The sequence below is a fragment of the Pleurodeles waltl genome, chromosome 9 (assembly GCF_031143425.1).
Source record: "Pleurodeles waltl isolate 20211129_DDA chromosome 9, aPleWal1.hap1.20221129, whole genome shotgun sequence".
Lineage (NCBI taxonomy): Eukaryota > Metazoa > Chordata > Amphibia > Caudata > Salamandridae > Pleurodeles > Pleurodeles waltl.
In genome coordinates this window covers 473,003,378-473,024,298 of record NC_090448.1, presented here as the reverse complement: position 1 = coordinate 473,024,298, position 20,921 = coordinate 473,003,378, and the positions used below count along the sequence as shown (strand labels likewise).

General features: G+C 49.1%; 1 protein-coding gene across 2 annotated transcripts in view; it reads left to right on the top strand.

Annotated features, from left to right (window-relative positions):
• Window positions 1–20,921, top strand: part of RCOR1 (REST corepressor 1) — a 666,190-nt gene that overhangs the window by 471,012 nt on the left and 174,257 nt on the right. For both annotated transcript variants that reach the window (XM_069207302.1, XM_069207303.1), the window contains exon 11: window positions 9,116–9,173. In XM_069207302.1, coding sequence (XP_069063403.1) covers window positions 9,116–9,173 — 58 coding nt within the window. The remainder of the gene's footprint in view (window positions 1–9,115; window positions 9,174–20,921) is intronic.

Sequence of the window (20,921 nt, the reverse complement as noted above, 5' to 3'; positions counted from 1 at the left end):
GCACCACTCTTGGGCCCTCTAATTCTTGCCCTGTCCAGTTTCTGTCTTTGAAAGTTTGATTTCTAGTTGCAATCACTTCCCCTAGGTGTCTCAGTGAGCTACAAACTCTCATGTTGACAGAGTAGTCCTTAGAACTACCCCCAAGTTTCTGTCAAAGGTAGTTTCTCCTCTACACCTCAGCCACACAATTGAGCTCCCAGCGTTTTCCCCCCACCTGAACTCAGCAGAGAGTTCCCTCCACACACTAGATGTTTAAGGGGCCCTCATGTACTATATTGATACGAACAAAATCATGTTGTAAGCCTCAACAACTATCGCATACAGTAAAACACACAAAGGCACTGACATTTCAAAAACCAGGGTAGCTCGGCGACTAATCAAGTGTAGGCAAATCTGCTATGCCAAGGGTAAAAAACATTTCCCTGCTCTACCAAGGCCACAATCTCCACTCAAGAAAGCAGCCTCCATTGGCTTTCTGCACAATATCCCATTAGCTTACATCTGTAAGGCAGCTACCTGGTACACCTCACACACACAATACCCCAAACACTTCTGCATGGATGTGCTAGCACGTCATCCAGCTCAAGTGGGCCAGACTGTACTATGTAAAGTTTTTTTAATCTTCTACAACATCCTCTGGCTAACCACCGCTAAGTGTGGAACTGCTTTACAATCTATGTAGAGTATGTGTATTTACATCTACACATGTCAAGGAAAGAACCATGTAAGCATCTGTTTGTGGTAACATTTTCCTTCCTTCCTTCCTCAGATAGATCATTCACAGTCTGGGAGAAGGGCAATTTTCACTTCAACACAGCAGTTTCAGATTACTTCCTTCTTGGGATCTGTGACTCCAATTCATCCCTGTTGGCCCAAAATCAATACTTCATGTGAGGCCTCTTCAACGTTGTCTGCAGAATCAGTGGTCTTAAACTAAAGACTAACTTCAGCTCTCAATAACTGCAAAGGACGCGAATGTGGTAGTGCAAAAAGAGCAGTCTCCAACAAGGCTTACCTTCCCAACAAGGTCTTCCAGTGCAGACAGTCACAGATCTGATAGAGACTTCTTCCTGCAGATTCCGTACCTTTGAATTGTTGCCATGTGTCAGACCGGATCCGAAAGATTCTTGTGAGCAGTACCCTTGCGTGCCAGTAGGTGGTGTCTAATGGCTCCACATCCGTTTGGCATCGTCAGCGCCTGAAATGACATTGCAGTTCCTATATAGGCACCACCCAACCACGCCGCATCATTTCTTTTCGCGTTCGCTGTTCGGAAGAGAGCTACCCCTCAGTTGTTTTTTGACTGGTCTTTTTTCAACTTTTGTCAAATTCTTTTTCGAGAATTTCTCCTGGTGTGTTGAGGGATGACTTCTAGGAAGACCGGTTTCAAGCCCTGGGGTTCCTGTCATCGGGTGATGTCTGTGATGGATCTGCACCTCGTGTGCTTGTGGTGCCTGGAGCACGAACATGACCTAAAGTCATGTTCCAAGTGTCAGGTCATGCATCCCGAAGGCTTTGTGGGACCATTCACTAAAGCTGAGGGGTGGCCCCTGCACGCGACTCCGTGCAGATTGAGGTCTCAGCCAAGGAGTCTGAAGCAATCGTCATCCCACTCAAAATCCTCAGGGCGATTGGGGGCTCCATGAGGTTCCGCACAGGCAGCTTCTGTGCTGATGGGCTCCCAGGGATGCAGTCCTGGATCTGGACCGGCACCAGATAGACCACCTCAACCTTACCGGGCACCAGTCCCAGCGCCCACTGGCAGTGCCATCCCCATTGTCATCCCTGACTCAGACACACAGCCGGATGGGTGTTGCTTGACACCAATTCTGGTGCCGGCAGGAGTTTTGCCTCCTCGTTCGGATTCTGAGCCCTATTTCTCTGGGCTAGGCCTCAGGAATAATGGAAGGGCTCGCAGGACCTTTTAGAATACTAGCCATTCGAAGGTGAAATGGACTTTTGTGAAGAATTGGGTTTGGTCAGCCGACTGGACACATCTCCAGATACTGGCATGCTTTCTCCCCCTACTGTGGATATGGAGGAGGTAGCTTCATATGCAGTGGTGGTGAGGAAGGCGACTAAGGTCCTGTACCTGTAGCTACTCTGACTGTCGAGACTAATCTCTTGACAGAGGCGCTTCCACCTCAGAAACCCCGCTCCCGTTCAGTGATTCCCTCACTGATTCCTACTGGCTACCTGTTCCAAAAATAGGGGCCCCTGTAAACAGGACGAATGTCCACCGCAATCGCCCTGCACATGGGGACCCAAGTTTCCTAATGCAACACCCCACCTGTTAGAGCTTGGTGGTCCAATCCTCTACCTCCCAGGACATGTTCCCTACCTCTCCGCCAGGGAATCCACAAGGTTGGACTTATTTGAGAACAAGATGTTTTTTTTTTTTTTTCGTCAGCCTTGCATTGTGGTCCGTGAACCCTGCATGCCTTTTGGGCCATTATTCCCACACTCTGTGGGATACAGTTGTGCAAGTGCTACCGCAAGTCCCAGTAGGTCCTGGGCTGGACTCTTTCAGGCTGTTACAAACCGGAGCAACGCCGCGAAGTTTACAGGAAAACCAGAAAAGGAGCACCCTGCCTCATGGTAAATGCAGTCAAAGTTTGTTTTATATCCGTAAAGTAAACTAGTTTTTCAGCTTGAGTAGATGCAGCAAGTGCTGTAAATCCTTGGACACCTGTTTCTGAGTTCAGCCCTTCATCAGCAGAGAGCAGCTTTGTCTGTGGGGTTGCTGATATTTGCTGCCAAAAGTCCTCTCAGGTTTATGTACCACTCAACTGGCACTGCACAGTTTACAATCTGTTGCGGACTGGACACAAAGGACTCGCTGGGCAAAGCAGTTTCCTCAACAGTGGCCTTGAGGTACCATGCCTGGCAGAGGAAGTCTGGCTTTTCAGGGGTTGTCCAAGCTCACTTGGCGGACGTGCGCTTGAAGGATTCTTGGTATACGGCCAGGTCCTTGGGCCTCGCAGTGGCCCCTCGGTCTACTTTTTGCCCTTTTCATGGCTATTAAAGAGGTCTCCAGCCGCATCTATTACTGTTCAGCCTCTGTGCCTTTCATGCAGCCAGGCCTATGTGTGGTAGAGCGCGCAGGATCCACCGTCCTCGTGGATCGGGTAGCCAGTGGTCTTGACAGTCTTCTGCCCCCTACAACACCCTCTAAGCTTTCCTAGTTTTGACTCTGCTCCACCAATGGCTAGCTGGAGGCAGGCTTTGCCATCGCCTGCTGGCAATCCATTACATCAGACAGGTAGGTTTTGTAGATAATCCGAAGAGGTCCCCTTCGAGACTACCCCTCCACCTGTGCCACCATCCTACAATCACATGACAGATGTTCACTGGGCCTTTCTCTGCAAGAAGTTACAGCTCTCTTAGCCAAGGGATCCATAGAGAGGGTTCCAGTGCCGGAAGTAGGTCTTGGTTGCTATTCTCGCTACTTTCTGGTACCCAAAAAGGACAAGGGCCTCCACCCTATCCTAAAAGAAAGAGAAGTTCAAGATGCTCTCTCTGGCCCTGGTTCTATCTGTCGTGGACCCAAGGGACTTGATGGTAGAGTTGGACTTGCTTGATGCTTATTTTCACATCCTCACCCTGTCTGTCCACAGACGTTACTTGTGGTTCACAATAGACCACTAGCACTTTAAGTTCATGTGCACCCCTTGGCCTTACCAGCGCCTCTCAGGTGTTCATCTTTGTGATGACATTGGTCACAGCTCATCTGCAAATCATGGGTTTGTCATTTCCTATCACAACGATATGCAGGCTCACCCCAGGCTGGCATCTCACACCACCAGACAACGGCTGACCTCCTGCATTTGCTAGGGTTCACTTTAAAGGTGCCGAAGTTACACCTGACTCCCTGTCGCATGCTCCCTTTCATTGTAGATCTTCTGGATAGAATGCAGTTTCAGGCTTATCCTCCTGAGCTGTAAGTCCAGGACATTCAGGTTGTTATACTGATGTTTCAGCATCTATCCTGGATTTCGGTGAGAATTACTCTGAGGCTGCTGGGCTTTATGTCCTCCTGCTTCCTGCTGGTCACACATGCCAGATGGCATATGCGGGCTCTGCAGTGGGATCTTAAGTTCCAGTGGGCACAGCACCAGAGGACTCTCTCCAACACGGTCCAGATCGCTGAGGGAACTGCGCAAGATCTACAGTGGTGCTTAATGAACCACAGTTGGGTTAGAGGCAGGTCCTGCCCCCTTCCCCAAACAGATCTGACAGTAGTGACAAGTGCATCAGTCCTGAGATGGGGTGGCCACTGGGGAGAGGCTGAGATCAGAGGCATCAGGTCTTCATCAGAATCCGGACTACACATCAACCTGTTGGAGCTCCAGGCGGTCTGGATGGCAAGAAGGTATATCTTCCCTCTAGCAAGGGAAAGATGGTGCAGGTGTTCATGCACAACACTACTGCCATGTGGTACTGCAACAAGCAGGGTGGGTGGGGGTCGTGGACGCTTTTTAAAGAGGCTCTGTGCCTCTGGACGTTGATGGAATAGCAGGGCATGCCCCTGCTGGTTCAACATCTGGTGGGATCTCTGAATGCCCGAGCAGACAAACTCGGCTGAAAATGCATAGCGGATCACAAATGGTGTCTCCATCCGGAAGTGGCGCAAAGTCTTCCAAAAGTGGGGAGAGCCTTGGTTACATCTGTTCACCTCTGCAGAGAACATGCAATGTCAGCAGTTTGGTACGTTGGAGTTTCCAAGGCGCAATCACTCGGAGACACTTTTGTCTTGAATGGAGCTCGGGACTCCTGTACGCCTTTCCGCCCATTCCACTTCTGTCCAGGATTCTCAAGAAGATCAGGAAAGACTGGGTCCATGTAATCCTTGTGGCTCTGGACTAGGCACAGAGAGTGTGTTATCACAACCTGCTGAGCATGTCAATCGATCTGCTCATCAGACTGCCCCTTCGGGAGGATCTTCTATTGCAGCAACAGGGGAGGGTTGTGCACCTGAAACTGTCCACTCTCTGCCTTCTTGCATGGAGATTTAGCTGCAACAGTGTAAGGAAATGCCTCCTTGGCATGGTTACCCCCTGACATTTTGCCTTTGCTGATGCTATGTTTTGAATTGAAAGTGTGCTGAGGCCTGCTAACCCGGCCCCAGCACCAGTGTTCTTTCCCTAACCTGTACTTTTGATTCCACAATTGGCACACTCTGGCATCCAGGTAAGTCCCTTGTAACTGGTACCCCTGGTACCAAGGGCCCTGATGCCAGGGAAGGTCTCTAAGGGCTGCAGCATATCTTATGCCACCCTGGGGACCCCTCACTCAGCACAGACACACTGCTTGCCAGCTTGTGTGTGCTGGTGAGAACAAAACGAGTAAGTCGACATGGCACTCCCCTCAGGGTGCCATGCCAACCTCACACTGCCTATGCAGTATAGATAAGTCACCCCTCTAGTAGGCCTTACAGCCCTAAGGCAGGGTGCACTATACCATAGGTGAGGGCACCAGTGCATGAGCACTGTGCCCCTACAGTGTCTAAGCCAAACCTTAGACATTGTAAGTGCAGGGTAGCCATAAGAGTATATGGTCTGGGAATCTGTCAAACACGGACTCAACAGCACCATAATGGCTACACTGAAAACTGGGAAGTTTGGTATCAAACTTCTCAGCACAATAAATGCACACTGATGCCAGTGTACATTTTATTGTAAAATACACCCCAGACGGCATCTTAGAGGTGCCCCCTGAAACCTTAACCGACTATCTGTGTAGGCTGACTGGTTCCAGCAGCCTGCCACAACCGAGACATGTTGCTGGCCCCATGGGGAGAGTGCCTTTGTCACTCTGAGGCAAGTAACAAAGCCTGCACTGGGTGGAGATGCTAACACCTCCCCCAGGCAGGAGCTGTAACACCTGGCGGTGAGCCTCAAAGGCTCACCCCTTTGTTCCAGCACCGCAAGACACTCCAGCTAGTGGAGTTGCCCGCCCCCTCCGGCCACGGCCCCCACTTTTGGCGGCAAGGCCGGAGAAAATAATGAGAACAACAAGGAGTCACTGGCCAGTCAGGACAGCCCCTAAGGTGTCCTGAGCTGAAGTGACTCTAACTTTTAGAAATCCTCCATCTTGCAGGTGGAGGATTCCCCAATAGGATTAGGGATGTGACCCCCTCCCCTTGGGAGGAGGCACAAAGAGGGTGTACCCACCCTCAGGGCTAGTAGCCATTGGCTACTACCCCCCAGACCTAAACACGCCCTTAAATTTAGTATTTAAGGGCTTCCCTGAACCTAAGAATTTAGATTCCTGAAACTACAAGAAGAAGAAGACTGCTGAGCTGAAAAACCCCTGCAGAGGAAGAACAGAAGACACCAACTGCTTTGGCCCCAGTCCTACCGGCCTGTCTCCTGCCTTCCAAAGAAACCTGCTCCAGCGACGCTTTCCAAGGGACCAGCGACCTCTGAATCCTCTGAGGACTGCCCTGCTTCAAGAAAGACAAGAAACTCCCGAGGACAGCGGCACTGCTCCAAAAGAACTGCAACTTTGTTTCAAGGAGCAGATTTAAAGACCCCTGCAACTCCCCGCAAGAAGCGTGAGACTTGCAACACTGCACCCGGCGACCCCGACTCGACTGGTGGAGAACCAACACCTCGGGGAGGACCCTCCGGCGACTCCGAGACTGTGAGTAACCAAAGTTGTCCCCCCTGAGCCCCCACAGCGACGCCTGCAGAGGGAATCCCGAGGCTCCCCCTGACCGCGACTGCCTGAACCTAAAGTCCCGACGGCTGGAAAAGACCCTGCACCCGCAGCCCCCAGCACCTGAAGGAACGCAACTTCTGTGCAGGAGTGACCCCCCAGGAGGCCCTCTCCCTTGCCCAGGTGGTGGCTACCCCGAGGAGCCCCCCCCTTGCCTGCCTGCACCGCTGAAGAGATCCCTTGGTCTCATTTAAAACCATTGAAAACCCGACGCGTGTTTGCACACTGCACCCGGCCGCCCCCGCGCTGCTGAGGGTGTACTTTTTGTGCTGACTTGTGTCCCCCCCCCGGTGCCCTACAAAACCCCCCTGGTCTGCCCTCCGAAGACGCGGGTACTTACCTGCTGGCAGACTGGAACCGGGGCACCCCCTTCTCTGCATTGAAGCCTATGTGTTTTGGGCACCTCTTTGACCTCTGCTCCTGACCGGCCCTGAGCTGCTGGGGTGGTGACTTTGGGGTTGCTCTGAACCCCCAACGGTGGGCTACCTTGGACCAAAAACTGAAACCTGTAAGTGACTTACTTACCTGTGAAACCTAACAAAACTTTACCTCCCCCAGGAACTGTGAAAATTGCACTGTGTCCACTTTTAAAACAGCTTATTGTGTTTTAGGTATAAAGTATACATGCTAATGTAATGATTCAAAGTCCCTAAAGTACTTACCTGCAATACCTTTCAAATGAGATATTACATGTAGAATTTGAACCTGTGGTTCTTAAAATAAACTAAGAAAAGATATTTTTCTATAACAAAACCTATTGGCCTGGATTTGTCTCTGAGTGTGTGTTCCTCATTTATTGCCTGTGTGTATGTACAACAAATGCTTAACACTACTCCTTTGATAAGCCTACTGCTCGACCACACTACCACAAAATAGAGCATTAGTATTATCTCTTTTTGCCACTATCTTACCTCTAAGGGGAACCCTTGGACTCTGTGCATACTATTCCTTACTTTTGAAATAGTGCATACAGAGCCAACTTCCTACAAACAGTTAACAGCTTTTGACCTTCCTCCCAAAGTCTGTAACGTAATCTTGGCAGCTAGGTGTCCTTCCACCAAAAAGGTGCATCTGTCATTGGAAGAAATTTGTGGCATGGTGCACAGGCAGTTGTATTGACCCCCTCTCCCTGAGTTCTTGTTGTTTATTCTTTCCTTGGCCCAGCAGAGCTCTGCAATGGGCACTCTCAAAGGTTAACGGTCTGCTGTTTCTTCTTTTTTTGGAGGTTGTTTAAGTTCCCCGTAGGTTCCTCAAAGGTCTTACTCGTATGTTTCCTTGTTCCCCATTCATTATGCCCCAATGGGATATTGGTTTTGACGTTGCTGATGTGTGCTCCTTTCGCGCCTCTCCACAATTGTCCTTTAAGGTTTCTCACTTTGAAAACAGCCTTCCTTTCCTTACATCTGCCCGCAGGGTGAGTGAGTTGCAGGTATTGTCATATAAGCCGCCCAACCTTTTCATCTATCCTAACAAAGCGGTGCCTCGCACACGGGCACGTGGAGGTCCGGACCTGGATATCTGTCAGGTGGCAACATGAGCGTCTCTCTGCGCACACTTACCTAGCACTACTGCCTGGACAGTCAGGTCTGTAGGGACTGACACTTTGCCAGTTTGGTCCTGCAGGACTTTCTGGTGCGATTTTCGTTTGCAGACCCACCCCTGAGCATGGTATTGCTTGGCTATCTATTCTAAGGTTAGGAATCTGCAGCTAGATGTCACTATCAGATGGACAAGTTGCTTACCTTTGGTAAGCCCTTATCTGGTAGAGACAATATCTGGTTGCAGATTCCTTACCAACCCACTCACCCTCTCCGCTCTGCAAAGTTATTTCTAGGGACTGGGACACCTCTTTCAGGGCCCTAGTTTTGATACACCAGTGGTCAGTGTTCTTCATGTGTTTGCAATTGTGGTGTGGAAAGTCGTGAAAAGAAAGTGATCGCGCACTGGGGTGGATCCTATATAGGGCCCACAAAATCTTATCCGGCAACAGACGCGGAGCCGATCAACAACACCTAATGGCGCACAGGGCTACTGCTCAAGAAAAATCTCCGGATCCAGACTAACTCCTGGGGAAAATTCTAAGGTCAGGAATCTGCAACTAGATATTGTCTCTACCAGATATGGTGTCACCGAAGGTAAGTAACTCTTAATAGATGGGTGTAGGTGTTTGGATTTCCAGTTATTATCTTCACAGTCACTGCACATCTTATGAAATTTCATTGCACCAGGACCAAATTTAAAACATGCAAACAAAATAGGTTACATCTTATACTTAACAAGAGTAATTGTATAGTTGACCAGTGTTAAATGTGTCCTTACTGAATGAGATCTGTTTTTATGAAGAGATGGAACATTGAATTTGTTCAATCAAATCAAGTGTGAATATTACTTTTAGGTGATTCAGAAATTCAACGCACGCTGGACAACCGATGAGCAGCTTCTTGCTGTCCAGGGTAAGAATTCTGTTCCCATGTATATTTGATTTTTCCTACTTAGGCATTCTTACCTACTACTTTTAGATTAAGCATTTGTGATTAATAGAATTCTGCTATTGTGCAGCTCTGCTTTCTAAATGTACGCTTAGCTTATTGGTGCATCTGATTATTTTAATTTTAATTAGGTATGCTTGTATTGTAAAAATAAAACCCTCTAATTAGATTGCCTACCATGAATTATATTTTTTTTGTGACTCATGTACTCCTAAGTAGAGTGCCTGAGACTCACTTCTGACTGTTTACAAAGGAAAAATTGTTTTATATTTGGTACCTTCCGTGTCTTACATGCAGGGCTTCGTTCCTTACCATGGGACCAATATACCCGCTACAGGTTGTTTTTGTGAACAAGCCATGACCGAATGGTTTTTTTTTTTTTTTTTAAATAACCAAACTCTGTTGCCTCATCTCCAACATTCAGGATTTTGTGAAATGATTAGGTGTGTGGTTGGTTGCGGGTATTAATTCTAACTAGGTGCCTGCTCGGGTCTCTGCTTAACAGCCACCACCCATTCTGTTTCTCAGTGTTGTGTTAAAAAGGTACTTTCGAACTGAAGATTTCTCACCTTTAAATATTCTCTTGTCATCCGACTGGATGCAGAAATTTTTTAGCAGAACCTCTGCGCGACTCTAGGTGACATTGATCGGCTCTACATTGGTGCCCGCGTCTGAGGTGATGTTGCGGTACTAATATAAGCACCACCCCGGTGCGTTTATCAGTTTTTCTTTCAGCGCCAACAGCATGGATATGGAGAGTTACCTTGGTCACACTTTGACCATTTTTTTTATATGTTGTCAACTTTTTTTTTTTTTTTTTTTTTTTTTTTTTTTTTTAACATTTACCACCAGTGTGCCTAGAGACATATACCTTCCAAAACCTTTGGTTTTAAACCTTTTAGGGACTACAGCAGAAAAATGTTTGTGTTGGATCCTGTAGGAAACCACCCTCTTTGGCATTGTTAGCCCCCCGCTTTTTGCCTGTGTACGTGAGGTAATTTAGACTGTTAGTGCACTCGGTCCCTGGTAACCAGGTCCCCAGTGCCAGAGTTCTTTCCCAAAACAGCACAGTTGGTTTGCACAATGAGCACACACTTTAGCACCCACTGAAAGTCCCTAGTAAATGGTACCTCTAGTACCTAGGGCCTGGGGTACTAAGAAGGTCCCCGAGGGCTTCAGCACCAGTTGTGCAACCCCAAGGGACCCCTCACTAAACCAACACAGTGCTGCCATTTCAGACTGCATGTGTTGGTGCAGGTAAAAATTGAAAACATGACCTGTCACACCCATGTGTGTCAGGCCTCCTACCACTGCATGTGCCAGGTGTTAGTCACTCTTAAGGCAGGGTGCATCCTGACACATGAGAGCATATGTGCATGAGCACATATGCCCCTGCTATAAATGTCTATTCATAGACCGAGTAAGTGAACAGGGAAGTCATTTTAAATGCATGTGCCAGATACTAGTCACTACGTGTTTCCCAGCTACATTATGGCTTCTCCTAACCCCGGGATGTTTGGTACCAAACATCTCAGATTAATAAACCCTCACTGTCTCCAGTGAGGGATGTATTAACTGCACTAGAGGGCACCTTAGTGGTGCCCCTGAAAACCTATCTGCTACTATTGTGTTTACTGACTGGTCCTGGCCAGTTCAGCCACCTTAGGCATGTTTCTGTCTCCAAGTTGAGAGCCGGTGCTCTTGAGAGCCAGAGACAAAATCCTACACTGGGCAGGGTGTTAGCACCTCACCCAGGCAGGATGGACACTCCAGGGCGGGAAGCTCCTAGCTGCCTTTGTAGTGTGACCCAGGTCACTCGAGATGGCAGCGATGTCCTGACCCAATTTTGGTGGCAACATAGGTGGGAAAATTAGGCAGAATAGGTGGTGTGTCCACTTTATGCCAGTCCCACCCCTAAGGTGGATGAGCTGAAGTGGACACCACTTATCAAATGCCTCTGTCTTGTTTGGAAGGAAGTAGGCCACTAGGGTTATACCCACTTCCCATCAGAAGTGGTCATAGAAAAGGTATAATCACCCTGAAGGTGGGCAGCTCATTGGCTACCACCTGACATGCCCTATAATTCCCCTAAATTGAGTATTAAGGTGACAACCTAGAACTCAGATCCTGACGACCTAAGAAGCAAAGTACAAAGAAGAGTCGCACCTGTAGTAAAGGTAAAGAAGCAGCAGCTGACCTGTTACCAACCCCGCTGGCCTGCCTGCTGACCTCAACAGAATCTGCCCAAAAAGACAACTTATCCTGCAGCTGAGCCTCCAGAAAACAAGTAGGACTGCCTGTCCTCAATAAAGAGTCGAGGCTCCTGTGAGCTGCGGATCTGCTCTGCAACAAAGTCTCAAGGAAGGACTCTGCATCCTCCAGAACAGCAAAGACCCGTCACTTGAAGTGACCACTGCACCTGATGTCCACAACCTGAGGTGAAGCCAACCAGTGGTGCTAGCAAGGTTCCCTAGCTGTTCTGAGGCCATCATGGGCTCACCTTCTGCACGCAGGCCCCCTCTCTCACAGCCTTGTAGTGAGAGAAATCCTGACATCTCCAGAAACCACTGCACCCGTCGCCCCCTGACCCAATCTGAGATGGGTCACTGGACTGGTGCCAACGATGTCCCCCGGCTCTTCTGAGCTTGAGTCCGCCCTGGGTCCATCCCTGCTGGACTCCAACGATACCTGCAGCCTCAACACACAGGGCCCCCTGACCGCAAAGTGCTCCAGAACGAGGAAACCAGACGCCTAAGGACACCCCTGCGTCTGTTGCCCCTGGGCCCTGGAAAAAACGACCAAGGGTACACCTACGTCTCTGAGCACCCCATGTCTATAACCTTCCTGCTTGCTGTCCCCAACTGGCTTTCTAGCCAGAGCCTGCAGCCTGTTTGTCATGAGGATCAAATCCTATTGAAAACCATTGGGCATCTGACGCCTTACTGTACCCCTGTATCCGGCCACCCCAGTGCTGCCTGGAGTGACCTGCAGGCGTGGTTCTGATCAGTGTCCAGTACTTACCTTTACTATCTGAGATTGGCATCATAAGTCGTTGTTAACCATGTGTTTGCTGAACATTGTTTTCCTCCTTAGGATAACATTGAAAGAACTCTGCGAATTGCACTGATTGAAAACGTACTTAACCTGATTACGATGTTCTTGGCTTGAAACATATATGAGAAGTGTTACTTTTCTAATTTGGTCTCGGATTTATTCTTTGAGTGTCATTTATTTCCTCTGAGTACAACAAATACTTATCACTGCCCTCTGATAAGCCTAACTGCTCGCCCACACTACCACAAATAGAGCATTAGTCCTATCTACATTTGCTTCTGCAAACCAATTGGGGATCCACTGGGCTCTCTGCATGGTGTACTTCTTTTTAGTGCACCATATAGAGAGTCCGCTTCATGCAGATCATCAGTTTGTCTCTAAATGCCTGGGGTCGGACCACGACTCCCAAAGCAGAGTGCAAGTCCATGCACGTCCATGCACCCCAAGGTGATCCAGGAGCGGTTGATGAAGCTCCTGGCAGCTTGGCAGAATGATCATGCTCCTGTCCTGTTCCTGAAGAAGATCCTGGGACGATTACCACAGCTACTTGTCTTCCCACTCCAAGACATCCTCTTCGAAATCTGGTAAGTTGAACCACAAAAATAATTCAAAATGTGTTCTCCTTTCCAGACCTTGTGCTATAGGCCTTGTTCCTGCACTCCTCCAGCAGAGCCAGGGTTTGGCCCCTTTCCCAGAGTTTCCTGGAGCCCGAGCGACTCCTGCTCACTTAAAGGATGTATACCACCTTTTGGCACTGTTTCCCTCTAGGTGTCTTGGAGCCCCACGGAGCCCAGAAGTGCCCCATTTACGTTACCACCGGCACCTGCTGAATCTGCTCCCGGATCTGGACCAATGCCTCCAAGCATGCCTCCTTCCACCCCGACTCCTTTCTCTCTGGCGCAGTCTCTGACAATGAACCCATCATACTCCTCATCCCCATCTGGCTCCGTCAAGGCCTTACCAACCCCTGGGCTTACTGCCTGTAGGAAGTTGGCTCTGTATGTGCTATTTCAAAGTAAGGAATAGCATGCACAGAGTCCAAGGGTTCCCCTTAGAGGTAAAATAGTGGTAAAAAGAGATAATACTAATGCTCTATTTTGTGGTAGTGTGGTCGAGCAGTAGGCTTATCCAAGGAGTAGTGTTAAGCATTTGTTGTACATACACATAGACAATAAATGAGGTACACACACTCAGAGACAAATCCAGCCAATAGGTTTTGTTATAGAAAAATATATTTTCTTAGTTTATTTTAAGAACCACAGGTTCAAATTTAACATGTAATATCTTGTTTGAAAGGTATTGCAGGTAAGTACATTAGGAACTTTGAATCATTTCAATTGCATGTATACTTTTCAAGTTATTCACAAATAGCTATTTTAAAAGTGGACACTTAGTGCAATTTTCACCGTTCCTGGGGGAGGTAAGTTTTTGTTAGTTTTACCAGGTAAGTACGACACTTACAGGGTTCAGTTCTTGGTCCAAGGTAGCCCACCGTTGGGGGTTCAGAGCAACCCCAAAGTTACCACACCAGCAGCTCAGGGCCGGTCAGGTGCAGAGTTCAAAGTGGTGCCCAAAACGCATAGGCTTCAATGGAGAGAAGGGGGTGCCCCGGTTCCAGTCTGCCAGCAGGTAAGTACCCGCGTCTTCGGAGGGCAGACCAGGGGGGTTTTGTAGGGCACCGAGGGGGACACAAGCCCACACAGAAATTTCACCCTCAGCGGCGCGGGGGCGGCCGGGTGCAGTGTTAGAACAAGCGTCGGGTTCGCAATGGAAGTCAATGAGAGATCAAGGGATCTCTTCAGTGCTGCAGGCAGGCAAGGGGGGGCTTCCTCGGGGAAACCTCCACTTGGGCAAGGGAGAGGGACTCCTGGGGGTCACTTCTGCAGTGAAAGTCCGGTCCTTCAGGTCCTGGGGGCTGCGGGTGCAGGGTCTTTTCCAGGTGTCGGGACTTAGGTTTCAGAGAGTCGCGGTCAGGGGAAGCCTCGGGATTCCCTCTGCAGGCGGCGCTGTGGGGGCTCAGGGGGGACAGGTTTTGGTACTCAGTCGTAGAGTAGTCCGGGGGTCCTCCCTGAGGTGTTGGTTCTCCACCAGCCGAGTCGGGGTCGCCGGGTGCAGTGTTGCAAGTCTCACGCTTCTTGCAGGGAGATTGCAGGGTTCTTTAAAGCTGCTCCTTTGGATAAAGTTGCAGTCTTTTTGGAGCAGGTCCGCTGTCCTCGGGAGTTTCTTGTCGTCGTCGAAGCAGGGCAGTCCTCAGAGGATTCAGAGGTCGCTGGTCCCTTTGGAAGGCGTCGCTGGAGCAGAGTTCTTTGGAAGGCAGGAGACAGGCCGGTGAGTTTCTGGAGCCAAGGCAGTTGTTGTCTTCTGGTCTTCCTCTGCAGGGGTTTTCAGCTAGGCAGTCCTTCTTCTTGTTGTTGCAGGAATCTAGTTTCTAGGTTCAGGGAGAGCCCTTAAATACTAAATTTAAGGGCGTGTTTAGGTCTGGGGGGTTAGTAGCCAATGGCTACTAGCCCTGAGGGTGAGTACACCCTCTTTGTGCCTCCTCCCAAGGGGAGGGGGTCACATCCCTAATCCTATTGGGGGAATCCTCCATCTGCAAGATGGAGGATTTCTAAAAGTTAGTCACCTCAGCTCAGGACACCTTAGGGGCTGTCCTGACTGGCCAGTGACTCCTCCTTGTTATTCTCATTATTTTCTCCGGCCTTGCCGCCAAAAGTGGGGGCCGGGGCCGGAGGGGGCGGGCAACTCCACTAAATGGAGTGTCCTGCGGTGCTGTGACAAAGGGTTGAGCCTTTGAGGCTCACCGCCAGGTGTTACAGCTCCTGCCTGGGGGAGGTGTTAGCATCTCCACCCAGTGCAGGCTTTGTTACTGGCCTCAGAGTGACAAAGGCACTCTCCCCATGGGGCCAGCAACATGTCTCTAGTGTGGCAGGCTGCTGGAACCAGTCAGCCTACACAGATAGTCGGTTAAGTTTCAGGGGGCACCTCTAAGGTGCCCTCTGTGGTGTACTTTACAATAAAATGTACACTGGCATCAGTGTGCATTTATTGTGCTGAGAAGTTTGATACCAAACATCCCAGTTTTCAGTGTAGCCATTATGGTGCTGTGGAGTTCGTGTAAAACAGACTCTCAGACCATATACTCTTATGGCTACCCTGCACTTACAATGTCTAAGGTTTTGCTTAGACACTGTAGGGGCACAGTGCTCATGCACTGGTACCCTCACCTATGGTATAGTGCACCCTGCCTTAGGGCTGTAAGGCCTGCTAGAGGGGTGTCTTACCTATACTGCATAGGCAGTGAGAGGCTGGCATGGCACCCTGAGGGGAGTGCCATGTCGACTTACTCATTTTGTTCTCACTAGCACACACAAGCTGGTAAGCAGTGTGTCTGTGCTGAGTGAGGGGTCTCTTAGGGTGGCATAATACATGCTGCAGCCCTTAGAGCCCTTCCCTGGCATCAGGGCCCTTGGTACCAGAGGTACCAGTTACAAGGGACTTATCTGGGTGCCAGGGTGTGCCAATTGTGGAATCAAAAGTACAGGTTAGGGAAAGAACACTGGTGCTGGGGCCTGGTTAGCAGGCCTCAGCACACTTTCAATTCAAAACATAGCATCAGCAAAGGCAAAAAGTCAGGGGGTAACCATGCCAAGGAGGCATTTCCTTACACAACCCCCCCCCCCCCCCAAACGAAAGAGGATGAGACTAACCTTTCCCAAGAGAGTCTTCATTTTCTAAGTGGAAGAACCTGGAAAGGCCATCTGCATTGGCATGGGCAGTCCCAGGTCTGTGTTCCACTATAAAGTCCATTCCCTGTAGGGAGATGGACCACCTCAACAGTTTTGGATTTTCACCTTTCATTTGCATCAGCCATCTGAGAGGTCTGTGGTCAGTCTGAACTAGGAAGTGAGTACCAAAGAGGTATGGTCTCAGCTTCTTCAGGGACCAAACCACAGCAAAGGCCTCCCTCTCAATGGCACTCCAACGCTGCTCCCTGGGGAGTAACCTCCTGCTAATGAAAGCAACAGGCTGGTCAAGGCCATCATCATTTGTTTGGGACAAAACTGCCCCTATCCCATGTTCAGAGGCATCTGTTTGCACAATGAATTGCTTGGAGTAATCTGGAGCTTTTAGAACTGGTGCTGTGCACATAGCTTGCTTCAGGGTGTCAAAGGCCTGTTGGCATTCTACAGTCCAGTTTACTTTCTTGGGCATTTTCTTGGAGGTGAGTTCTGTGAGGGCTGTCACAATGGATCCATATCCCTTCACAAACCTCCTATAGTACCCAGTCAAGCCAAGGAATGCCCTGACTTGAGTCTGGGTTTTTGGAGCTACCCAGTCCAGAATAGTCTGGATCTTGGGTTGGAGTGGCTGAACTTGGCCTCCACCTACAAGGTGTCCCAAGTAAACCACAGTTCCCTGCCCTATCTGGCATTTGGATGCCTTGATAGAGAGGCCTGCAGATTGCAGAGCCTTCAAAACCTTCTTCAGGTGGACCAGGTGATCCTGCCAGGTGGAGCTGAAGACAGCAATATCATCAAGATAAGCTGCACTACAGGATTCCAGCCCAGCAAGGACTTGATTCACCAACCTTTGGAAGGTGGCAGGGGCATTCTTTAAACCAAAGGGCATAACAGTGAACTGATAATGCCCATCAGGTGTGGAGAATGCTGTCTTTTCTTTTGCTCCAGGGGCCATTTTGATTTGCCAGTACCCTGCTGTTAAGTCAAAGGTACTTAAGAATTTGGCAGCCCCTAATTTGTCTATTAGCTCATCAGCTCTAGGAATGGGATGAGCATCTGTCTTTGTGACAGAGTTGAGACCTCTGTAGTCCACACAAAACCTCATCTCTCTCTTTCCTTCTTTGGTGTGAGGTTTGGGGACTAAGACCACTGGGCTAGCCCAGGGGCTGTCAGAGTACTCAATTACTCCCAATTCCAGCATCTTGTGGACTTCCACCTTGATGCTTTCCTTAACTTGGTCAGACTGTCTAAATATTTTGTTTTTGACAGGCATGCTGTCTCCTGTGTCCACATCATGGGTACACAGGTGTGTCTGACCAGGGGTTAGGGAAAAGAGTTCAGCAAACTGCTGCAGGACCTTCCTGCAGTCAGACTGCTGTTGGCTAGAGAGGGTGTCTGAGTAGATCACTCCATCTACTGAGCCATCTTTAGGGTCTGATGAGAGGAGATCAGGGAGAGGTTCACTCTCAGCTTCCTGGTCCTCATCTGTTACCATCAACAGATTTACATCAGCCCTGTCATGGAAGAGCTTAAGGCGGTTCACATGGATCACCCTCTTGGGGCTCCTGCTTGTGCCCAGGTCTACCAGGTAGGTGACCTGACTCTTCCTTTCTAGTACTGGGTAAGGGCCACTTCATTTGTCCTGGAGTGCCCTGGGAGCCACAGGCTCCAGAACCCAGACTTTCTGCCCTGGTTGAAATTCCACCAGTGCAGCCTTTTGGTCATACCAAAACTTCTGGAGCTGTTGGCTGGCCTCAAGGTTTTTACTTGCCTTTTCCATGTACTCTGCCATCCTTGAGCGAAGGCCAAGTACATAGTCCACTATGTCTTGTTTAGGCTCATGAAGAGGTCTCTCCCAGCCTTCTTTAACAAGAGCAAGTGGTCCCCTTACAGGGTGGCCAAACAGAAGTTCAAAGGGTGAGAATCCTACTCCCTTCTGAGGCACCTCTCTGTAAGCGAAAAGCAGACATGGCAGGAGGACATCCCATCTCCTTTTGAGTTTTTCTGGGAGCCCCATGATCATGCCCTTTAATGTCTTGTTGAATCTCTCAACAAGGCCATTAGTTTGTGGATGATGTGGTGTAGTGAATTTATAAGTCACTCCACACTCATTCCACATGTGTTTTAGGTAAGCTGACATGAAGTTGGTACCTCTGTCAGAAACCACCTCCTTAGGGAAACCCACTCTGGTAAAGATACCAATGAGGGCCTTGGCTACTGCAGGGGCAGTAGTCGACCTAAGGGGAATAGCTTCAGGATACCTAGTAGCATGATCCACTACTACTAGGATGTACATATTTCCTGAGGCTGTGGGAGGTTCTAGTGGACCAACTATGTCCACACCCACTCTTTCAAAGGGGACCCCCACCACTGGAAGTGGAATGAGGGGGGCCTTTGGATGCCCACCTGTCTTACCACTGGCTTGACAGGTGGGGCAGGAGAGGCAAAACTCCTTAACCTTCTGGGACATATTGGGCCAGTAGAAGTGGTTGACTAACCTCTCCCACGTCTTGGTTTGTCCCAAATGCCCAGCAAGGGGAATATCATGGGCTAAGGTCAGAATAAACTCTCTGAAACCCTGAGGCACTACCACTCTCCTAGTGGCACCAGGTTTGGGATCTCTTGCCTCAGTGTACAGGAGTCCATCTTCCCAATAGACCCTATGTGTTCCATTTTTCTTGCCTTTGGACTCTTCAGCAGCTTGCTGCCTAAGGCCTTCAAGAGAGGGACAGGTTTCTTGTCCCTAACACAACTCTTCCCTTGAGGGTCCCCCTGGGCCCAAGAGCTCAACCTGATAAGGTTCCAGCTCCATAGGCTCAGTTCCCTCAGAGGGCAGAACTTCTTCCTGAGAAGAGAGGTTCTCTTTTTGGTGTTGTGTTGCAGCTGGTTTCCCAGCTGACTTTCCTTGTCTCTTGGTAGGCTGGGCCATTTTTCCAGACTCCAGCTCTACTTTTTCACCCTGTGCCTTGCACTGTGCCCTAGTCTTGACACACACCAGTTCAGGGATACCCAGCATGGCTGCATGGGTTTTCAGTTCTACCTCAGCCCATGCTGAGGACTCCAGGTCATTTCCAAGCAAACAGTCTACTGGGATATTTGAGGAGACCACCACCTGTTTCAGGCCATTGACCCCTCCCCACTCTAAAGTTACCATAGCCATGGGATGTACTTTAGTCTGATTGTCAGCGTTGGTGACTGGATAGGTTTGTCCAGTCAGGTATTGGCCAGGGGAAACCAGTTTCTCTGTCACCATAGTGACACTGGCACCTGTATCCCTCAGGCCCTCTACACTTGTCCCATTAATTAAGAGCTGCTGCCTGTATTTTTGCATGTTAGGGGGCCAGGCAGCCAGTGTGGCTAAATCCACCCCACCCTCAGAGACTAATGTAGCTTCAGTGTGACACCTGATTTGCTCTGGGCACACTGTTGATCCCACTTGGAGACTGGCCATTCCAGTTTTAGCTGGATGGGAGTTAGAAGTGGTATCTTTCTTGGGACAGGCCTTGTCTCCAGTTTGGTGTCCAGACTGACTACAGTTTCGACACCAGGCCTTTTTGGGATCAAAGTTTTTACCCTTGTACCCAGGATTGTTTTGTGAAGAGGCTCTGGGCCCACCCTCCTGTGCAGGTTTTTGGGGGCCTGTAGAAGACTCTTTACTATTTTTATTTTTGGCTGTCTCACCACCTTTCCCCTGGGGAGGTTTTGTGACCCCTTTCTTTTGGTCACCCCCTGTGGAAGTTTTGGACACCCTAGTCTTGACCCAATGGTCCGCCTTCTTTCCCAATTCTTGGGGAGAAATTGGTCCTAGGTCCACCAGATGCTGATGCAGTTTATCATTGAAACAATTACTTAATAGGTGTTCTTTCACAAATAAATTGTACAGCCCATCATAATCATTTACACCATTTCCTTGAATCCAGCCATCTAGTGTTTTTACTGAGTAGTCTACAAAGTCAACCCAGGTCTGGCTCGGATTTTTGAGCCCCCCTGAATCTAATCCTATACTCCTCAGTGGAGAATCCAAAGCCCTCAATCAGGGTACCCTTCATGAGGTCATAAGATTCTGCATCTTTTTTAGAGAGTGTGAGGAGTCTATCCCTACACTTTCCTGTGAACATTTCCCAAAGGAGAGCACCCCAGTGAGATTTGTTCACTTTTCTGGTTTCACAAGCCCTCTCAAAAGCTGTGAACCATTTGGTGATGTCATCACCATCTTCATATTTAGTTACAATCCCTTTGGGGATTTTCAACATGTCAGGAGAATCTCTGACCCTAGTTATGTTGCTGCCACCATTGATGGGTCCTAGGCCCATCTCTTGTCTTTCCCTTTCTATGGCTAGGATCTGTCTTTCCAAAGCCAATCTTTTGGCCATCCTGGCTAACTGGATGTCCTCTTCACTGGAGTTATCCTCAGTGATTTCAGAGTTGTTGGTCCATCCTGTGAGGGAACCAGCATCTCTGACTATTATTTGTGGAGTCAGGGCTTGAGAAGCCCTGTTCTCCCTAGATAGGACTGGTGGGGGGGAATCACCCTCCAAGTCACTATCTTCATCCTCTGTGTTGCCATCCTCAGAGGGGTTGGCCTTTTCAAACTCTGCCAACAGCTCCTGGAGCTGTAGTTTGGAAGGTCTGGGGCCCATGGTTATTTTCTTTATTTTACAGAGTGACCTTAGCTCCCTCATCTTAAGATGGAGGTAAGGTGTGGTGTCGAGTTCCACCACATTCACATCTGTACTAGACATTGTGCTTCTAAAAGTTGGAATACTTTTTAAGAAACTAAAACTGGTTCTAGAATCTAATTCAAACTTTTACCAAACTTTTAAACTCTAAAAGCAATGCTAACAGGGACTAACACAAGGCCCTAGCAGGACTTTAAAGAATTTAGAAAACTTTTCAAATTGCAAAAATCAATTTCTAA